The sequence below is a fragment of the Pseudorasbora parva genome, chromosome 19 (assembly GCF_024679245.1).
Source record: "Pseudorasbora parva isolate DD20220531a chromosome 19, ASM2467924v1, whole genome shotgun sequence".
Taxonomy (NCBI): Eukaryota; Metazoa; Chordata; class Actinopteri; order Cypriniformes; family Gobionidae; genus Pseudorasbora; species Pseudorasbora parva.
In genome coordinates, this window is record NC_090190.1 from 38464256 (window position 1) to 38485572 (window position 21317).

Sequence of the window (21317 nt, forward strand, 5' to 3'; positions counted from 1 at the left end):
TATTAAGCTGAATATCAGTCACCCATAGGGCAGTCATCTCTCTCTTGTCACACTTACACTCAAAATGCGTGCCCCTTACATAAGAACAGCGTGCACCATAGAAGAAGCTATCTTAAAGACATAAAAACATTAACATCATAAACAGTATTCAAGTGGCCATTACAGACGGCAGCTATATTGAGCCAGAACGCCCACCACACACCAGCTGACTATTGGAGAGGAGAGAGAGTGATGAAGCCAATCGGTATATGGAGATTATTAGGAGGCCATGATGGACAGAGGCCAATGGGCAAATTTGACCAGTATGCCAGGGTTAAGTCAAGTCAAGTCATCTTTATTTATATAGCGCTTTTTACAAGTCCAATTGTTTCAAAGCAGCTTTACAGTATTAACGGGAAAATATCGCAACAGTATTTGATTCGGCTGTACAGCTGCTCTGGTGAAAATGGTGATGTTATCCAGCTAATTTCAGTTATCATACAGTGTCAATGCGGGCAGATCGGTGATATAGTGGAAATGTAAGCGTCCCCAACTGAGCAAGCCAAAAGCCAAAGGCGACAGTGGCAAGAAACCAAAACCGCGTGCCAGTTCTCCTCTGGCTGATGAGCAAAAAGTGTGTTATGATTCTGGCAACATTCGTAAGATTATTCAAAAGATTAGAGTCATCACGCTGGAGACGGGTTTATTGAGGATGTTGTGTCGATGCGGCATTTACCGGGGGAAGTTTAATTGACACACTCTCTGCAGACATTTTAGGTATGCAGGTCCACCATCTGATCTGGATACGGCCCAGATCCGGCTGACTGCAGTAAACCTCGGGATAAACAGAGAGACTAACATCAGGTGCCACTACATGAAAGTTCCTCATGTCTTTAGGGATCTGGGACCTAACGTATTTAAATGTTGCGTATGCACACAAAATGGCCATTATACCATTTTCCATGCACAGATTGGGATTTATGAAAAAATAACCGTCCACACACTCTAAAGTCAGCCATGACTCTCTGAATGGACTCAAATTTCCTGTAGAAAAGCACGTCTACACATACTTCTTATGAGTTTCTGATGGAGTTGTCATTCAAGAAAATTCTTCCCTTACTGTTTTGTGAGAGAGGACATTGCCTGTAATGTGTATGAAATGCTGATGCAGATTTTTAGACTTTTTTGTTTTCTTTTTGTCACTTCAAAGGGTTTTGTTCATATTCTTGTAAGGCCGCCCAATCATCCCAATGGAGGCTAACGATCGGCGGGTGAAGGTCGCTGCGCGTTCTGTCTTTTCAGCGGGGCAAAGGGATTTTATTCCAATTTCTCATTATCTGACTCCATTTAATCATTATTTCGAATTTAGGTTAGAATGCCAAATGGTTATTTGGTCATTTATATTTAATAGTTTAAACACACATTTATTATTCTGTTTAACCTTTTGTTGAAATTATACCAGTTCATAACCTGAATAATTCCAGAACAAGTCAGAATCAATCAAAGTGTAAAAATGTATTAACAATCAGGTAAATGTATAAAGCCAATTACATAATCAATTTCATATATTTACATACACCAATCAGGCATAACATTATGACTTCCTAATTTTGTGTTGATTTTTTGCTGCCAAAGCAACCCTGACCCGTCGAGGCATCCCTAGTGAAAAAAAAGTATACTAATTATACTTGCGGCCAGACTCATTTTCAGTATACTTGAAGTGTGTTAATGACTAGTTAACTTGAAGTGTGCTATTTTAACACAACTAATTTTGTACTAAGTATATTTAAGTTGTAATTAAATTGTGTTAAAGCACAACTTCAAGTGTATTTAGTATACTTTTGTGTGCTAAATTGGAACAACTTTAAGTATACTTAGTACACTTTAAGTATAATGACTAATTACGTGCTTAGTGATTTAAATGTGCTTTATTTGTATTATAAGTATATTTTATTTGTATTATAAGTATACTTTATTCGTGTTATAGTACACTTTAATTGTATTATAAGTATATTTTATTTGTATTATAAGTACACTTTGTGTTATAGCATACTTTATTTGTGTTTTAATAAATTACAAATTTATTACCAGTATATTCAGAACACACAAGCAATATACTATGAATATAATATATATTTTATTTACCTTGACTCATTCAAATGACTAAAAATATACACTTTGTAGTCAATAACAATACAATGTGTTATTACTTAGCTATACATTGTACAATATACTTTGAATTACATAATGTCACACAATACAGTATTTTAATGTGCTACCTTACATTTTAATGAATTACTTACTGACTTACTTTCCCAATGTTGAATGCATTTGTTTTCAAGGACATTACAATAAATTAATCAAATCTAACACACATAACTAATGAAGAGACATTTCATTAAACAAGCCCAACGATTTTAATAAATGGTTTCACATAATAATAAATTTTATTTATAATGCACTTTATATTAAACAAAATCTCAAAGTGCTACAGAATTTAAAAAAACAAAACAATGAACAACAATAAATAAAAACCGAAAAATAAAATAAACAAGTAGCAAGTCAATTAAAAGCTCTGCTAAAAAGGTGGGTTTTAAGACCACGCTTAAAAGCATCTATAGTCTGTGGAGTCCGCAGGTGGTCAGGGAGAGCATTCCACAGACTGGGGGCTGCAGAGCAGAAGGCCCGATCTCCCATAGTACGGAGATTGGCTGTGGGAGTTTTGAGGCGATACAGCGAAACAGAGCGGAGGTTACAAGTGGCTGTTTGTGTGGTGAGGAGTTCCTTGAGATAGGAGGGAGCATCACCATGGATGCACTGGTGGGTAAGGAGAGAAATCTTGTACTCGATCCTGAACGACACAGGAAGCCAGTGGAGTGATTTTAGAATGGGGGTGATATGGTCGTATTTGCGCACCCTCATGAGGATCCTAGCAGCGCTGTTCTGAATATACTGCAGCCTCTGGAGATTTTTGCTAGGGATGCCAATAAGGAGCGCATTGCAGTAGTCCAGCCTGGAGGAGATAAAGGCATGGACAAGCTTCTCCGCATCAGCCAGTGATAGAATGGGACGAAGTTTGGCAATGTTTCTGAGGTGGAAGAAGGAGGTCTTACACAGGTGATTGATGTGCGCTTCAAAAGTAAGCTGTGATTCCATTCTGACCCCCAGATTCGTGACTGAAGTGGAAAGAGGAATGACCTGATCAGAGAAAGCAATGCTGGTGATAACGGACTTCTGGACCTGAAGTGGAGTGCCGACTAGGATAGCTTCAGTTTTGGAGCTGTTTAGCTGCAGAAAGTTTTGCTTCATCCACACCTTTATCTCATCCAGGCAAGTGATCAAAGTGGATGGTGTGAGGTCAGCAGAGGGAGATGAACTTGTCCTAAAGTAAAGTTGAGTGTCATCAGCATAGCAGTAAAAAGAAATCCCATGCCGGTTGATGAGACGGCCAAGGGGGAGCATGTAGAGTATGAACAGGGTGGGTCCGAGCACAGAGCCTTGAGGGACACCGCAGGTGACATTGTGTGACAGGGATGTAGCTTGTCCTAACGCAACATATTCAGTTCTCACAGTGAGATAAGAAAACCAGTTGTGGACTGAGTCAGAGAGACCAATGGTGGAATGGTTTCAGCAAAGCTAAACAAAATTAACTTACTATGTTTTTCATTAAATTAACACTGGAAGATGTTGGAAAACCTATCATTGAACTAATTCCACTGACCATCTCTATACATATAAATTACACATTATATTCAATTGGTGAGCTGCTCATTACACTTGCGTCTGATGACCGCTTACACAGGGACAGTTGACAGCAAACACTCGCGAAGAACGCAATCTGTTAACAGAATATACGAGATAAGGTCAGGTCAGGTGCATGTTCATTCAACTTTTTATTCACGTTTAGTGACATATTAACTTACCTCCAAACAGAAGGACTTTTTCCGGTGCTTTTCGGGATCACGTAACGTTTGGCCATTTTATTCCAAAACAGTTTCGTCACCATCAAGGTCAGGCAGCGATGTGTCGTAATTGAACTGGTCCGAAGAATGATCAATGTACTTTCCGCTCTCAGTGTTTTATTAAATAATTAATGTAACGCAACATTGTACTTCACCTGCAAGGCTGCAAACCTCCCGCGAGTGAGCGTTATACAGATGAGAGTACCGTCAGCAGCTCTGCCTCTGATTGGCTGCAGGCATTGAGCAACACAATCTGATTGGTCACAGATCAATGAAAATACATTTGAATTCCGAGAAGAAACAACTATTTAACTCATATTTTCTTGCGTTGTATTTTAAGTGTGCTGTTGGATTCTTTGCCAGTGTAAACTTATTAAACATATTTACACTTAAATCACAACTAAAGTAGGGCTTATAGCATACACTGCATATATTTAGGGCCCAAGCCCTGAAAGGGCGCAGAGCCCTATTGTTCTTCTAAGGACAATTTAGCTTTTTCGACTATTCGGGCACTTTCGGGGCCATTATCATGCTCGAAAACTCTTGAAACTTTGCACAGACATCGGAATCTGCGGCCATCAGGGCCGGACCAAAGCTGGTACCCGGGCGTGGCAGGGGGGCTCAACAGCGCCCCCTAAAGTGGGGTCTGAAACCGTGGTCTATAAATCAAACACATTTGCACGTACATATATGAAACTCGGTACACATATAGATCTCATCAGGCCAAACAACTTTCGTGCTCTAAGTTATGTGTCAGCCCAACAGGAAGTGAGCTATTATGGGTTGTTCGGAAAACGCATGCTCTGGAATTTAACATACTCCTCCTAGACTATTCACCCGATCAGCCCCAAACTCGGTCAGCATGAAGTCAAGGCACTGAGGATGCTAAATTGCGAGCAACTTTTTGATATCTCAAACGGTTTGGCCGTGGCGAGGAGACGAATTTATGGCGAGAAAAGGGAAACAGGAAGTGTGTTATAACTTCTGCATTCATTAATTCATTTTGATTAAACTTCAGCCGTGTGTTCGTTGTAAGAGGCCGATCACATGGATATGACTTTTGTGAGTCAAAGTTATAGCGTCACCAACTGGCAGCAGGAAGTGTGTCACTTTCAAAATGCTTTGAAATCACCATCTTATTTTTACCCGATTTACTTCAAACTTCATCAGTATAATGATAAAACATAGCAGATATAAAGCTGGTAAGCACTTCCTGATATTGTATATACTGTTGCCACGGCAACACATCAAACTATAACATTCTTTTTAGCTGCTTTTGAGACTCTTAAAATGCTTAAAATTACATGAAACTCAACACACACATCAGACATGCTGTCCAGTAGATATGCGCCATCGTTTGTTAAAAAAAAGCAATCTTTTGTCAAAAGTGGGGGGGGGGTTAGTTTTATCTTCAGTCACCAAACTCTGTATATATATATTGTTCTCTTTGAGCCGAACAACTTTCTAATTTACAGTCATTAGCTCCGACGAACAGGAACTCAGATATTTAGGGCTTAAGGTGTGAGGACCTTATTGTAATTGCTCAAACCATCATTTTTCTTTTCCCAAATGAATTACATTTTTGAGGGCCTAAACACGCATGAAAACTCATGAAACTTTGCACACGCATCAGAAGTGGTGAAAACATACATCTGATATGGGTTTCAGAATTAGGTGTGGCAAAATGGTTCGATAGCGCCACCTACAAAATTTTAATTAAGCGTCATTCGTGCTACGTTTCATGTATGAGTATGAAAATTCGGTAGACGCATTCAACAGCCCAATACCTACAAAAAAGACCCAAGGCGCCAAATCTGAAAAACCAACAGGAACCAACAGGAGATATTTTGAATTTTCTTTGGTAAATTGGTGCCGTTTTTGCCATTGCCAGACGTTGTACTTTAACAAACTCCTCCTAGAGATTGAATCATATCAACATCGTATTTGCACAGTCTAATCTAAAGGCCTTTGTGGTGTTAAATTGGGAAGATCTTGAGTTTTCCCTGAAGGGTGTGTCCGTGGCGGCCTCACAAATGTTGATGTTTCGCCATGACACAGGAATTTGTTGTACCTCAGGCATACAATGTCCGATCTGCCTCAAACTTCATATGTTTGACAAGAGTCCTGGCCTGAAGACATCTACATTCCAATATTCAGTCAAAGTTATAGCGCCACCAACTGGCAGCAGGATGTGTGTCACTTTTTGAATTTTTTTTTAATCACTGTCTTACTTTCACCCGATTTACTTCAAACTTCATCAGTATAATGTGAAAACATGACAGATATACACATACGAATGGATTCCTGATATTTTATATACTGTTGCTATGGCAAAGTGTCATTTTAATTATCTTTTTGGGTGTTTTTGAGACTTAGCATGCTTGAAATTGTGTGTGTGTGTGTGTGTGTGTGTGTGTGTGTGTGTGTGTGTGTGTGTGTGTGTGTGTGTGTGTGTGTGTGTGTGTGTGTGTTCTATACATGGGCTTTACAGAAGGTCATTTGCTGCTTTTGAAAAGACACATGTCTTAAAATTAATTATTTACTGATAAAAATCAAATTGATTTAAAAAGTAAATTTCACATGATTTTCTAGTTTATAAGTTGTCTGGGTATCACCAGACCAAGCTCAATTTAAGATTGATCAATGAGCATTATTTGAATGACTCTGTATGCAATTGGATAGTCAACTAAACTAGCCAATAGCGTGCCAGGTGAATAAGTTAGTCTGTGATTTGTTCCCGCAAAAGTGTAACAGAAGCAGTAGAAATGAATGTACGGGTTTTCAGACTGTGTTGCAGGGCGAAGTCAAATCGCTGGCAGATCAGGCTGGGCTTACCCAGTCAGTCTAAGTAAATTTTATAATAAATTTTATAATAAACTTCCATAAAATTTAGACGCGCATCTTACTCTTACCTGACACTAATATTAAAATCAGTGTGCACAAATATCTATCACTTTATTGTGAAAAATAAGTAAAAAACAAAAACATATATTATATCTTTAATTAAATACTGGTCTTCTGAACTTACAAAATTGAGCTGCAAAAAAATACATTTGCGCATAATTGAAAGTGATATCCTAATACTTTTAATTGTTTTCTATAACATAGGCTTTAAATGTGCTGTGTTTGCAAAGATCACGGATGACATCTCTTTAAACTAATTATTTATTGATAGAATTAAAATGGATAAAAAATGTTAATTTCACATGATTTTATAAAAGTGCCTGTTTATAATAAACTTCCATAAATTATATGCACGCATATTACTCTTACCTGACACTGATATTTAAATCATTTTTGCGGTTTCTGTGATTTGGCTTTATTTATTTATTTATTTTAATTTAATAAAAAATATTGAATGCCACACATATTGAAATAAAAACAAGCATGCTTTTTTCGGCATAAGATTGGTGAACAATCACAAGCTACAGCAGGTCAAAAACACATAAAGAGAAGTGTGAGGATAATACAACTTCAGCATTTGGACAGTATTCTGCACTCATTTGGAATTGAGATTTGACATCACCTGACATAAAATTAATAAATAAAATATAATTGATCTCATAGATGTGAGTGTTGTGGTTCCTGGTTATAGCAGCACCAGTTGCTGCAGTTAATGAGGTGAATTCAAATGACTTTGACATAGTCCCTTTATTTATTTTTTCCCATATTAAATGCCTATTGGCCTGCTGTGCACAGTTAAGCTGATGCCACCGGGGTGGCGGTGCCACCGGCTTGGGCCCGCCATCGCTGCTCGCAGCTTTAATTAAAAATGGGCTTTTAGTCCATATAATAATTTATTTATATAATAATAATTTATTATTACTTATTTATTAATGCTTAAGCTTGAACAGTTAAGCATGAATAAATAACCTTAAACAGTATTCATAACTTTTTATACAGCTTTATGATATTAATTATGTATTTTTAAAATCTGCTTTTAGTCCATTGTTAACAATGACAATTTTGAGCATAAGTTTAAAATATATAAAAAAATATATTTTAAAGTAATGTTCAGATAAGTACACTTTACAAAAGTACACTGAACTTTCATTTAAAGTATATTTTTCTAAAATATATTTTTAGAAAATATACTAAAATACAATTATTTTAAAGTGTGTTAAAAGTTGTATTGTGAAATATGATGCTAATATATTTTTTATATATTTAGAAATGGTATATTTTTTGTAAGCATATTTCTAATATACTATCGGAAAAGAGAATATATTTGAAATACAATAAAGTAGACTTTTTTTCACTAGGGATGGACTCCACTAGACCCCTGAAGGTGTGCTGTGGTATCTGGCACCAAGATGTTAGCAGCAGATCATTTAAGTCCTGTAAGTTGTGAGTTGGGGCCTCCATGGATCGGAATTGTTTGTTCAGCACATCCCACAGAAGCTCGATTGGATTGAGATCTGGGGAATTTGGAGGCCAATTCAACACCTCAAACGTATTGTTGTGCTCTTCAAATCATTCCTGAACCATTTTTGCTTTGTGAAAGGAGCATTATCCTGCTGGAAGAGGCCACAGCCACCAGGGAATACCGTTGCAAGAAGGAGTGTACATGATCTGCAGCAATGCTTAGATAGGTGGTGCGTGCCAAAGTAAAATCCACATGGATGGCAGGACTCAAGGTCTCCCAGCAGAACATTGCCCAAAGCATCACACTGCCTCCGCCGGCTCGCCTTTTTCCCATAGTGCATCCTGGTGCCATGTGTTCCCCAGGTTAGTGATGCACACACACCCGGCCATCCATGTAGTTTAAAAGAAAACATGATTCATAAGACCAGGCCACCTTCTTCCATTGCTCCGTGGTCCAGTTCTGATGCTCACGTGCCTCTGTTGGTGCTTTTGGTGGGGTCAGGGGTCAGCATGGGCACCCTGACTGGCACGTTTCTATCAGAACCAGCATTAACTTCTTGAGCAATTTAAGCTCCAGTAGCTCGTCTGTTTGATTGGATCACATGGGCCAGTCTTCGCTCCCCACGTGCATCACTGAGCCTTGGCCGCCCATGATCCTGTGGCCGGTTCTCCGCTGTTCCTTCCTTGGAGCACTTTTGATAGATACTGACCACTGCAGACCGGGAACAGCCCACAAGAGCTGCAGTTTTGGAGATGTTCTGACCCAGCCGTCTAGCCATCACAATTGAGCTCTTGTCTTGTCTATCATTCATGTAATATTAGTTGACAGATTTGTTCTTCAGACTCATAACTTCATCATTTCCTGTCTGTATTGAAGAGATTTTATGTGACTTCCTTATTCTGAACAAAATCGACCAGCACAAGTCTCAGCGGACGTGTCTTCTGTCCGGCTTATAAAATGGATTCAATCTATGCAAATTCTGATTTCATACTTTCAACAGTTACTCCGGGTGAAAACTGCTCTCAACACAAAGGTAAGGATGGAATGTTATCAGTATATGCATAATAATATCTATTTCTAAGATTTAGCTCTGCAGTAACTGTGTAAGGTTTTCATATGTTCATTCAACAATTACATATCTAGCATATAATAAGGTATACATATTATCCATTTATACGTAGATCCTGATGATCCCAACACCAAATTTCAGAATGCAGAAAAGGTTCACATACAGCATTAAATGTAATATAATATTTGGATAAAAGCATCTGCCATAATCATAAATAAAATAAAAAAATATATAATGGTTACAAAGAGTTAGAGTTTGCTTAAAGTAATAGTGGTGTGAGAAATGGTGTGAAGTTTGCCACTCGTCTTCCTGTGAGCGGACTTTGTTCTTACGCTGTGAAACTGATCTAAGAATAGTGTTATATTTTTTCTAATGTGTCACGATAGAAAGCTGTGATATGGACGTAGTTTTCACAAGATCTTTATTTCTCTTAAACCTGTATAAGGTTTTGAGTCAGATATTTCATTACACAAATGCTTGTTTTCTCCAGCAGTGGTTTTGTATGTTTTATGAAACTTAAAACAGTATTTGTGAATTCTATTCTTCAGTCTTAAATTTCAATAAATGTTATATTGTTTGGGTAATAATCACAATAATACCTCACGGGTAAACATTCAGACAAGAGCCAACCATGATGAAAGTAGATTTGAACTGAAAGGTTGAACTGAGTTCTCAGGACTAGAGTACAGTTAATAAAACGTCAGGTTGGGTCAATGTGTTGAAAATGTATTTTACTGAAATAAACCCAGTGTAAATTCAGGATTAGTTCCAGACAGCAATGCTGCAATGATTCAAGGGTTCAGAAATCATTTCCTTTATCTCATTAAATTTCCAACCACAGGTTTTTTCACTGAAGAACAAGAACGTGAGAGGGAAGTCACTTCCTCTAAGGGGACTAAAGTTCTTCTGACTCTTCTGGGTCTCTCTCTGGTTTTTGCTCTTGGAGGTCTCTGCGCTCTCTGGATGATTTGTGAGTATATCTGATTCTAGATCTGTGCTCTGTTCAGTGTGGATGGACTGAGTTACTGTAAGTACTTCTGCTTGACCTCGCTGTGGGACAGTAGCATCAGCACAAAATGCAATAGTTAGTAGCTTTTTATTTGTAAAATCATATTTTCAGTAAAGCTGTTTTATCAGGCAAGTATTGTCAAACAAACCTCCATATTGAAGGTGTAAACTGTCATTAACAAACATTATTCACACTTGGTTTTGTAGATCATTTCAGTCTTAAGTGTGCATGTGTGTGACTTTCCTCATAAACACATATTTTCCGTTGCTGCTTTTGTCTTAATCAGATAATCATAAGCTCGCTGATTTCGAATCACAGAATGAGCAGCACATCATCAACAGCACAGGTGAGAAAACTATATTTCATAAACGCTAGAGCACAGACATGTTTCATTAACAGTGTTGAGTGTTCACTGAACTGACCGTGTGAGAAACTTTATCTGCTTTATCTGCCAAGTTATGATGAGAGAACTAGAGGAACTTAAAACCAACTACACCGGAGTTAGAGAACAGCTTCTGCTTCATGTTGGTGAGTTGGCTTTTATTTGACGTTTTCATTCATTTAAAAATGCCACAGCCTTCTGTTCTGAAGTAGCTGCTACTTTTAACAATCTTTTCACTAGAGATGAAGAACGAGTTTAATGATCTTAGAGTCAGATACAACACACTCTGTTCTTTTACGATGGTGAGTGTCAGTTTACAAGCTTAGTGTGACACAAAGTGTGAATATTTTTGCACATGGAACCAGTTTGATTCACTTTATGATCTAAATAATGGAAGGTTTTTATCACACTTTATTCATCTATTTAAATATTTTTTTAAAGGTGTCACATTAGCCTATACAGGCTGATCGCACATGGCCTTGCTCCCTTTAAAGGCGACTAGATCTATTATAGTCTATTCATATTATTAAATTGTATATTCAATTATTTTATTACTATTGGTAATAATAAGACGTTACCTGCACCCGTTTCTGAATATTGCTTGATCAAGTATTTATCTAAACAGTGTTTATAAAAAAAATAAAATAAAATAAAAAAAAAACATGATAGGCCTACTTGTTAATAAAAAAAAAATGTATATATAGGGCCTACACTTCAATAATATATAGTAAAGTTTTGCTTCCAAATGTAATAAAATGTAAAAAAAAAAAAATATAGCACCAAAAATAAAACTGTGGCATCTGTCAAATGAAGGAAGGCTGTTGGAGATTCCAATACCGACAAAAAGAAAGATAAAATACACAACATAATTTGTCTGGTAAAGTGGTAAAGTGTCTTTAAAGTAAAACTGGTAAAGTGACACTTTCTGATCTTCTTCTGCATCATTTTTATTATGATCCAAATGTCTTAACTTCTCATATCATCATATGATACCATTTTAAATAAGCTTAAAGGGATCCCATGGTGTTGAGACTTGTATGGCTTAATATAACATAAATGGTGTATCTTACTGAATTATGTGGTAGAAAACCCATGAAAGATCTACGTTATTTAAAAAATCGATTTTATATTTGGACCATGGGCGGCGCCATTTTGTTTGCGTTCTAGGTTGATGACGTAGAGTGGTTGAACTCCTCAATCAGCTGGCGTTACCCGTAGCTATTTTTACCACAACGCAACTCGAAAATTGTTTCAGAGTTAAACAAAACAAATGAATTGCTTTGTAATTGTACTTAAAACACATTCAAACATACATGTGCACACAAACTCACCTACACAAGTCACAAACAGATCGGCGGGCGCGCACACACACACCTCTGACAGACTGCTCTGTCTCAATCGCATGCATCATCACCAAAACATCCTGCCTCTCTTCCTCACGTTACTTTATCCCATCGTCCTACCTAGATATTTCCCTCTGCTGGTCACATTAGGCATTATAGTTAATCTACTATCAACAGTCTATCTAGGGAACAGGATGTGTTGAACAGGATATCAACACAGGGGAATAGATTGAGGGTTATGTATGCGCGCACGCAGTGCGTGCGTGTGTGTGTGTGTTCGCGCCGATCTGTTGGGGTGTGTGTGTGTTCGCGCCGATCTGTTGGGGGGTGTGTGTGTGTGTGTGTGTTCGCGCCGATCTGTTGGGGTGTGTGTGAGTCTGTGTGAGAGAGAGAGTTTGTGTGCACATGTATGTTTGAGTGCGTGAAATCGGACAGCTGTTTGTAAATCGGCTTACACTCGTTATTGCAGTGGAACGTGAGACTGAATGACTGCACTCGAACATGTCCACTATGGTGTCGGACAACACTACAAATGTCCGTCCCTTCAAATAATGCCCTATTTAAGGGTATAGGGTCGATTTCAGATTCAGCCCCTGTCGTGGAGACTGAGCAGCCCAACATCTCGATTGAGACAGAGCCTGTCGTGTGCGCGCCCGCCGATCTGTTTGTGACTTGTGTAGGTGAGTTTGTGTGCACATGTATGTTTGAGTGTGTTTTAAGTATAATTACAAAGGAATTCATTGGTTTTGTTTAACTATGAAACAATTTTCGAGTTGCGTTGTGGTAAAAATAGCTACGGGTAATGCCAGCTGATTGAGGAGTTCAACCAATCTACGTCATCACCCTAGAACGCAAACAAAATGGCGCCGCCCATGGTCCAAATATAAAATCGATTTTTAAAATAACGTAGATCTTTCATGGGTTTTCTACTACATAATTCAGTAAGAGACATCATTTATGTTATATTAAGCCATACAAGTCTCAACACCATGGGATCCCTTTAAGAGCTCTACTATACTATACAGAATAAAAAAGAAAGAAACATAAAACAGGCTTCTGGCCTGGCCTATTCTTCTTTGCTTTCCTTACTTCCTTCCTCCCTGTCCCCTTTTCTGTCATTGACTCGATTATTATCATCATTACTATTATTCTGTCAATCTGAAGTATAAGGCAAATAAATTATGCTAACTAGCTTTTCTATTTTGAATGCTAACTAGGTAACAAATAGCATTGCGATTAGCATTAGCATTGCTCATCATAATCAGTTGAATTAGTCTTTGTTGAAATATCTAGCTAGTTTTTATGAGGGATATATAAAAAGGGAACTAAATCTCCCCATTAGAATGATTTAAATGTCCCAGTTTAACAGTAATACCCTGTCCCAGTTTAACAACATGCTATCGGCAAAATCACATTTTTTAAAAAATGAAAAAAAGATGATCATTTAAAAAAAAATGTGATTCACCATAACATCCCATATGATCACAAATGATCCATGATTTTTTTGGTGTTTTTTTAATAACCTTAAAGTCCTCATGAAATCAAACTTATTTACTTTACTGCAAACATTACTGGTCTTAAGGTGAACAATTAATCCGTGCGAGTTAATACACAGTTTTTATTTTTTATTTTTTTTGCCGTGATCATCTTTAATCAAAATCTAAAAAAGAGTAACTTCCGGTCTGAAACGGAGAAGTGAAACCCTGCCCTCTATTCAATATTCCGTTTCACTTGAAAATACGCCACAGCACTGAAATAAAAACTCTTGCATCTTCCTGTTCAGTGGGACTTTTGCTGCGTTCCAGGCAGGTTTTTGAGCCCATACGTTACGACTTCAAACCACGGCTCACGACTTTGTTGCGTTCCAGGCAAAGTCACGCCAAAAGCTTTTATTTTACGTTGTTTGTATTTTTGGAAATGCATTTTGTATTAATTTACTCTTGCACTCAATGTCCTGAAAAGCTAACGCTAGAAAAGCTGCTGATAATGCATAACATTTGCTGATAAATAATGTTAGAGCAATAGCTTTTTTTAATAAACAATTTGATTTTTAATGTATGACTTCCATAAACACTGCATCCATAGGAGCTGCCATTGTTGTTTCGGTCTATGTGACGTCAGAACTCGTAACTGGGAGTACATCGATCTAGTACCAGTTCCCGGGTTTGACCATAGACAGTAAAAGAAATGGACAGAGCTATCCCATTGACTTTAACGGCGGAAAAATGAGGCCAATCAGGAGGCACTCACTTCCTGATGGCTGAGCGAACTGCGCAGGCTCAGACTGAGCTTGACGACGTAGATGTGACGTGAGCCTCCTGTCTGACAGCTGGAGGTCTTCTAGTAGATGTGGAAAGTGAAATCTGAATCATGTTGTTTAAATATTTTCTCCCGTTGCTTTTGGTTCACTATCGTCTTCTCCCCATCCCCTTGACTTTATCGGACTTTATGTCTCCACGTCCCCCCGACTGCCTCATAGACAGTAAAAGATTGTTTCTGAGCGTCTCCTATTTTTACAAAAACAGCTTCTACGGGGCGATAGTGTAAGATACAAGGTAATGGAGCCTTTTATGCATTGTCATGTTTCTTTATAAATAAACAATGGACAAATGGAGTCTTTAAACGCCTCAGATGTAAAGTTATTCACTGTCAAAGTGACTCAAAAATGAATGGGAGTCAATGGGATGCTAACAGCAGGTGATGGCTTGGTTAGCAATGGCCGCCCCTAGGGGTGGAACGCTTTCCAAGCGCTAGATTACCCCCTTGGGTTTGACGGCCGTTCCAGTGCACTTTCACTGATAGAAGGTTGGAAAAACACAGGTTATGGGTTGCCTGGAAGTTGTTGATTATGGTAAGCCACACCCCCAGAAGTGATGTCATAGCCACAGAACCTATATTTTTTATCACATACTTTCTGATGAGCTCAGTGTTGATTTTTATTAATGGAAGCATATACATAAAAATATAGAAATTATAAAGCTAAACTGTCCCACTTTACCAGTATTCACCCCTGTCTGAATAAATAAAATGAGTATCATAAAAATCAGGATCTGGCTACTTGACAAATGAAAATCACAAACATGACTCTTGTTAATACAATTATTTTATTAATAAAATGTATTATTATGGCAAATAATTTTATCTCAAACAAATTAAATAGATAAATAAAGTTGGTTGAATCCAAAAAGCTCTAAAGGAATTTTAGAACAGTTAGGATGGCATCAATTAAGCTAGATCATTTAAAAAAGTTAAATAGGTTTCACAAATGAAAGGTTTAGGTTACAGCTGCATCTGTCTCTGAGGAAAAAAGATCAGCGATTTGATGTTTTCGATTGATTTGATGTAATTGAACTCTGAAACCAGAATGAAAAACTTTTTTTTTTTGTGGTTTGAATGATCTGACGTGTTTTCAGCCACGTAACTGCACCGTAAACGATTGTTGCTATATGACCGAAAACTTAACCTACTGTACCAATCTTTTTATGGATACTAACATGCAAGACAGTTGAGCTGATCTGAGTCCAAACGAGCTTCATCATAAATGCAGATACATGCACATCTTCTCTGTGATCTTCTGATTAATATAGGCCTATTATTCTGCAAATAATAAGTACATTTTAATCATCTCATTACTCTCTGCATTCTACTAATATTTGGGACGTGAAATATATTATATAATTTTTGATATAAGTGAAATTGTGTGTAAATGGCTTGATACAATAAGCAATATAACAAAACTTATGTCGTAATTACGCCACCATTTTATCGGTAAAAGGCCAGTTGGATGGAAACAGGCTGGAGACAGCAAATTGTGCAATCTTTTTTTAAACGCATATTCTTTTTGTTGATAACAAAACGGTGGAAAAGGGGGATGGAAAGTTGGCTAGTGGCAGTGATACACATCACCAACTAGTAGTTAGGTTTGTCAGTACACCAAATTGTTTTAAACTGTACAGAACCTTACAGATAATAATTTGCCAAATCTTTACATAAATTATTAACTCCAAATTACAGCTACTAAAAGTATATCCAATTTATTCCGTATACATACAGTACTCTTAAATAATCACACAATATATACTAGCAAATATTAGCTTCCTGACTGTTTATCATTGTCAAATGTAATATTTCACCCAGCTCTAAAATGCTAAATGTGAACAATAACTGTAACATCATGAAACTCTCTAAAGCTGATTTGAAACAGTGTATTGTGAAAAGCATTATACATTTAAAATGACTTGACTGAAAGGGTTAGTTCACCCACATTTTTTTTAAATAACTTATGATTTACTGACATTCTTCTTTCAGACAAATAAAATCAGAGTTATATTAAAAATGTCTTTTTATGCTTTTCCAAGCTTTAAGGAGGCAGTGAGCTGTTGTGTCATTTCTGAAGTCCATAAAAGTGCATCTATCCATCTTATAACTGCTCCTTTAAAAAAGTCCATCTGAAGTGAAGTGATGCGTTTGTGTGAGAAAAATATCCATATTTATAACTATATAGACTAAATTAACTAGCTTCCAGCGGTCAGCAAGTCGATTTGCTCTAAAAGAGTGAACCCTTGATGCATGTGTATTGATGAACGCAGAAGCACAGGATAGAGCAAATCAAAACATCGAGTCTAAAACAAGAATTTTTAAAGAGAAATGGCGGAGGATTTCGATATAAAAGAAGAGGGGCTTGAGTTTGTTGCCCAGCCCTCTCCATGAGAGGCGAACATCACGTCAGGGGTTACTCTTTTAGTGCAAGTCGAGCTACCACTGACCGCAAGAAGCTAATTATTTTAGTCTATAAAGTTTTAAATGTGGATATTTTTTCTTACACAAATGCGGCACTTCGCTGCAGAAGGAATGTATTAATCCCCCAGAGGTGGCGATTATATTTGACTGAAAGGAGAATGTCCTATACATCTAGGATGACTTGAGGGTGAGTAAATCATGAGGTAATCTTCATTTTGGGGTGAACTATCCCTTTAATGGCTTGCTTTGTTTATTACTGTCTTCCGTATCAGACTCTGAGAGAGCGCTCTTAGACAAGTACCACAGAGCTTTAAACTGCATGGCTTCTTGTACTGGTGAGTGGGTTAACCTACTTTCAAGCTGTTTGTCTTCATCTTGGAGGTCACTGCTTCCTGTGGTCAATGGTCTGTGCTTTATTTTTCTATCGTTTCAGGATTTCCAGCTTCATCTTGTAAACTCTGCGAGGACGGTTGGACACCACATCGTGGAAACTGCTATTTCTTCTCCCCTGGAGAGCAGACATGGTTTGAGAGTCGTGATTTATGTGTAGCATCAGAAGCTCATCTGGTGACTATAAACAACACAGAAATACATGTGAGTTCGAAAAATTGACTGGTTTACATACATTCAATGAAAGATTAAAAAAAAAAAACTCCTCTTTGTTTGAATATCAATAAAGTAAATGTTCTCCATTAGGATTTCCTGGTCTCTAAAATTAAAGAGACTCACTGGATTGGTCTCAATGATCTGGAGACTGAAGGACACTGGGTTTGGATGAACAATCAAACGCTCAATGAAGCACAACGGAAGTAAGAATGGCTTTGTCTTAAATCTACAGTTTGTTGATGCAGACCCAGAAGTCTGAGACTAAAATGCAGTTTAGTTCATTTAAGCCTAGAAAAACTGGATATTTCTATCACTCATCAAATGTAAGTAAATTATAGTGACATTGATTGTTTATGTCAGCTCCAGTGGTGATATATACTAATGATATAATTTGTTATAAAATAATAGTTTTCATTCAGAAAAATGCAAAATAACGGCATTTTCACTCAGAATTTTGGATCCTCACCGATGTTGAATCAGTTTGTGTTTTCATGTGATTCATTTCACAATTACTTTACACCTTTACAAATGTATTATTGTATTTCTTTAGGTTTTATGTATTTCAAATCATTACACATGAGAACTGCATCACTGCATCTGATTGCCTTTTTCTGCTCTTAAAGGTTTTGGTTTAAAAAGACATCTGGGAAAGATGAACCTGATAACTGGAAAGGAGATGATGCTTCTGGAGAAAACTGTGCTTGTCTGGGATACGAGTTGTATCATTTAAACTCTTGGTTTGATGCTTCTTGCAAATACAAGAAAAAATATATATGTCAAAAGACATATTCATTTCCTTGAATCATTCTGAATAGAGAGAGAATATTTGAGGTTCACTCCACATTTGGCCTCTTTCAGGCCCTGTTTACTCCTGGTATTAAGATGTGTTTTAGTCAATCGGACCACAAGTAGACGAGGGAGACACATTCCTGTTTACACCTGTTTGGAGGAAGAACAGGTGACAAAATCACAAAGGTCTTTGGAAGAAAACTTCTGAGATTAAAGAAGAAGAACATGAAGAAGGCAGGAGTTAATAAACCAAACTTCCATCTCTTTGTCCACTTTTTAAAAAGACTTTGCACTGTATTCTTTTTTTTTTTTTAAATCAACATTTTTCAGACTATGTATTGATGTAAATATCTTTTGTTCTGTAAGGGAGTGAAACTGCCAAAAATTCAGTGTTCAAAAATCTCAGTTCAGAGCTGTTGCTGTAATTGTAAAAAACAGAAATAAAACAATAAATAAATATCGGTTACATGCAAATAATTGATATTGGTAATGGTTATAAAAAAAATCAATATTTGTAGTTCACTACTTCATTCACTGGGGTGAAAAGACAACCTGATAACTGGAGAAAACTAGCCAAACAGGATCCATCTGGAAAGAACTGTGCTAGACTGGGAGATCATAATGGAGATCACAGTCTTCTTGTAAAACAGAGAAAATGTTTATCTGTCAAAAGGAACATTAATATGCCTCCATCAGTGGAACCAATGAGGTCTATTTAGATTTTGCATGCACATAAACCTAGAGGGAATTTGCTTACTCATGTCAAGGTAAAAATGCTGTACTTGTCCTCCAGTGAATTGAAACCTCCATTATAATGTATCCCCTCTTTACATTTTAATCTATAGTATAAGCTCTAAAGCAGAATATTCCTGTTAATACAAAATTTCCTCACAGTGTTGGGCAGTAGGCTAGCGAGCTACAAGTAGCAACGCTAACTAACTACATTTTTCAGTAGCTCAGTTACTTTTAAAACAGAGTAGCTGTTCCAGTAGCTAACTACATTATACAGCAAGTAGCGGAGTAGCGCGACCAAAAGCTACATTACGTTTTTGTGTTCTGAATCTGACGACCGACGAGAACGAGCGGAGCTGAAGGAAGCTGGCAGACGCGCTTCACTCATGAGCTGCTCAGCGGTAAAACAACATTGTAAATAAACCAAAACTCAGCAGGCTACTTGCCTCACAGACAGGAGATATATCATGTGTAGGCTATAGGAAGCTTGAAATGTACACTTTTAAATGAAACCATTCGAAATAAAAATAAATAGGCAAGCAATGCACCTACACTGTTCACGGGAGCAGCTCATACTCACAGTGGCTCTGTTCAGAATGCGGCGCTCCATCACTGCACGTGCTGTGAGTTTAACCTGCAGAGGAGGTAAAAGTACTCAAAAGTTATACTCGAGTGAAAGTATATACCTAAATAAAAAAATACTCCAGTAAAAGTAGAAAGTCCTCCATTCAAACATCACTTGAGTAAAAGTACAAAAGTATCAGATTTAAAACGTACTCAAGTACCGAAAGTAAAAAGTAAATATTCAAATTAACTGTAAATATCAATAATTAAGCAGATAAAATCTTTTAGGACTGATATGCAATGCTTTAATGGAACAAATGATAAGATTAGATACTGCAATTAAGAATTTGTTAGATTTGCAATTAATAGGAGACAATGAAGCACCTTAACTCAGTATAGGAGTTAAACTTAAAATAGACATGTTCCATAACATTAGCTCCATAAAACAGATGAGGAGCAATATACTATTAACTCATTCAAAATTAATTCAAAAGCCATAACCACAATGACATATTACATAACAATTAGTTAATAGTCATGTGCCTCAACAAGTAAAGTCATACTATAATTTTGACAATTGTTATGATTAATGAGTAATTAAACAGACAACTGAGAGTCGGAATGCATGGCTTTGAATACATGAATTTACATTATTAGTTAATGTAATATGTTATTAGGGAATTAATGATGTCATATTTAATTAATAGCAATTCATATATTACTTAATCTATTAATCATAGAGAATGTTCATTAGTTGCTGATGCAGTAATCATTAATAAATGGTTTAATTCTTCATTAGTAATACATTAACTCATGATTATCTGTGCATTAGTTAGGCATGAATTATAATAGTGCACCTGTATTGTAAAATGTTACCGATGTTTTCATAGTAAATAGTGTGCCGCAAAATAAAAAAGTCAGGGAAACACTGAGCTAACGTTAGTGTGGCAAACCTGACTTGTCAGCTTTTCCAAGTCTATACCCGACTGGATCATCCATGACCGACCAGACCCGTTTGGAAATCAAGTGTAATAAATACTTAATACTTGGAGCGGGCATGGGGAAATGTATTGGAGTAAAAAGTAAACTTTGCCTTTAATACTGTAGTGGAGTAAGAGTAAAAGTAGATGCAAATAAAATATACTCAAGTAAAGTACAGATCCCCGAAAAAAAATACTTAAGTAAAGTATCAAAGTATTTTTACTTGATTACTTACCACCCCTGTTAACCTGCATTTTAGACTAATCCTTAGGGTTAACACTGCCTGCTTTGCGTGTACCGTAGGCTACAGCATTTTAAATCCTTGTCCCGTACGTCGCATATTGAGAAAATGTCCCACATTTCCATCAGTCTGTCAATCATATTAATAAATGCATCTGTTCAGAAAACTACTGGATAATTCGGTAAATTGGTTATTGTTAATATATAATATAAATGAATATATAAAACTGTCAATGAACTAATTTCATGTTGATTTTTATTTTATTTGTTCATGATTTATTTTGTTGATTTTTAGTTGGACTTGGTCAGAACTCTTTCAAAAATAGTTTATCTGCATGATGCCTGTGTAGCGGGTACAGAACCTCTGCACCTGCTATCAGTTAAAATGTTCAGCGCCCAGAAGCTGTGCAAAGGTGAAAGAAAGACAGACAACAGTTGTGCGTGTGATCAGCTCCGGTCTTGCTGTGTTTTGATATGCCACGCAGCAGACTTTATAGCGATCCACCGCACTCACATAGCGCCCTCTAGCGGCATGGAAGTACTATTTTTTCCGTC

General features: G+C 37.0%; 1 protein-coding gene across 1 annotated transcript; it reads left to right on the plus strand.

The window, feature by feature from the left end:
• Positions 1–9231: 9231 nt before the first annotated feature.
• LOC137048067 (C-type lectin domain family 6 member A-like) lies at positions 9232–18609 on the plus strand. Its single transcript, XM_067426051.1, has 8 exons — positions 9232–9340; positions 10218–10346; positions 10672–10731; positions 10842–10913; positions 17123–17185; positions 17284–17444; positions 17547–17659; positions 18080–18609. The coding sequence occupies exons 1-8, from the start codon at positions 9265–9267 to the stop codon at positions 18255–18257; spliced, it is 852 nt and encodes a 283-aa protein (XP_067282152.1). The 5' UTR covers positions 9232–9264; the 3' UTR covers positions 18258–18609.
• The last annotated feature ends 2708 nt before the right edge of the window (positions 18610–21317 follow it).

Bases quoted from the DNA above. Each gene is read 5' to 3' on its own strand.
- LOC137048067 (XM_067426051.1), top strand. From the start codon at position 9,265: ATGGATTCAATCTATGCAAATTCTGATTTCATACTTTCAACAGTTACT. The intron at 9,341-10,217 runs GTAAGGATGGAA...TTCCAACCACAG, and splicing joins AAACTGCTCTCAACACAAAG to GTTTTTTCACTGAAGAACAA. The intron at 10,732-10,841 runs GTGAGAAAACTA...TTATCTGCCAAG, and splicing joins GCACATCATCAACAGCACAG to TTATGATGAGAGAACTAGAG.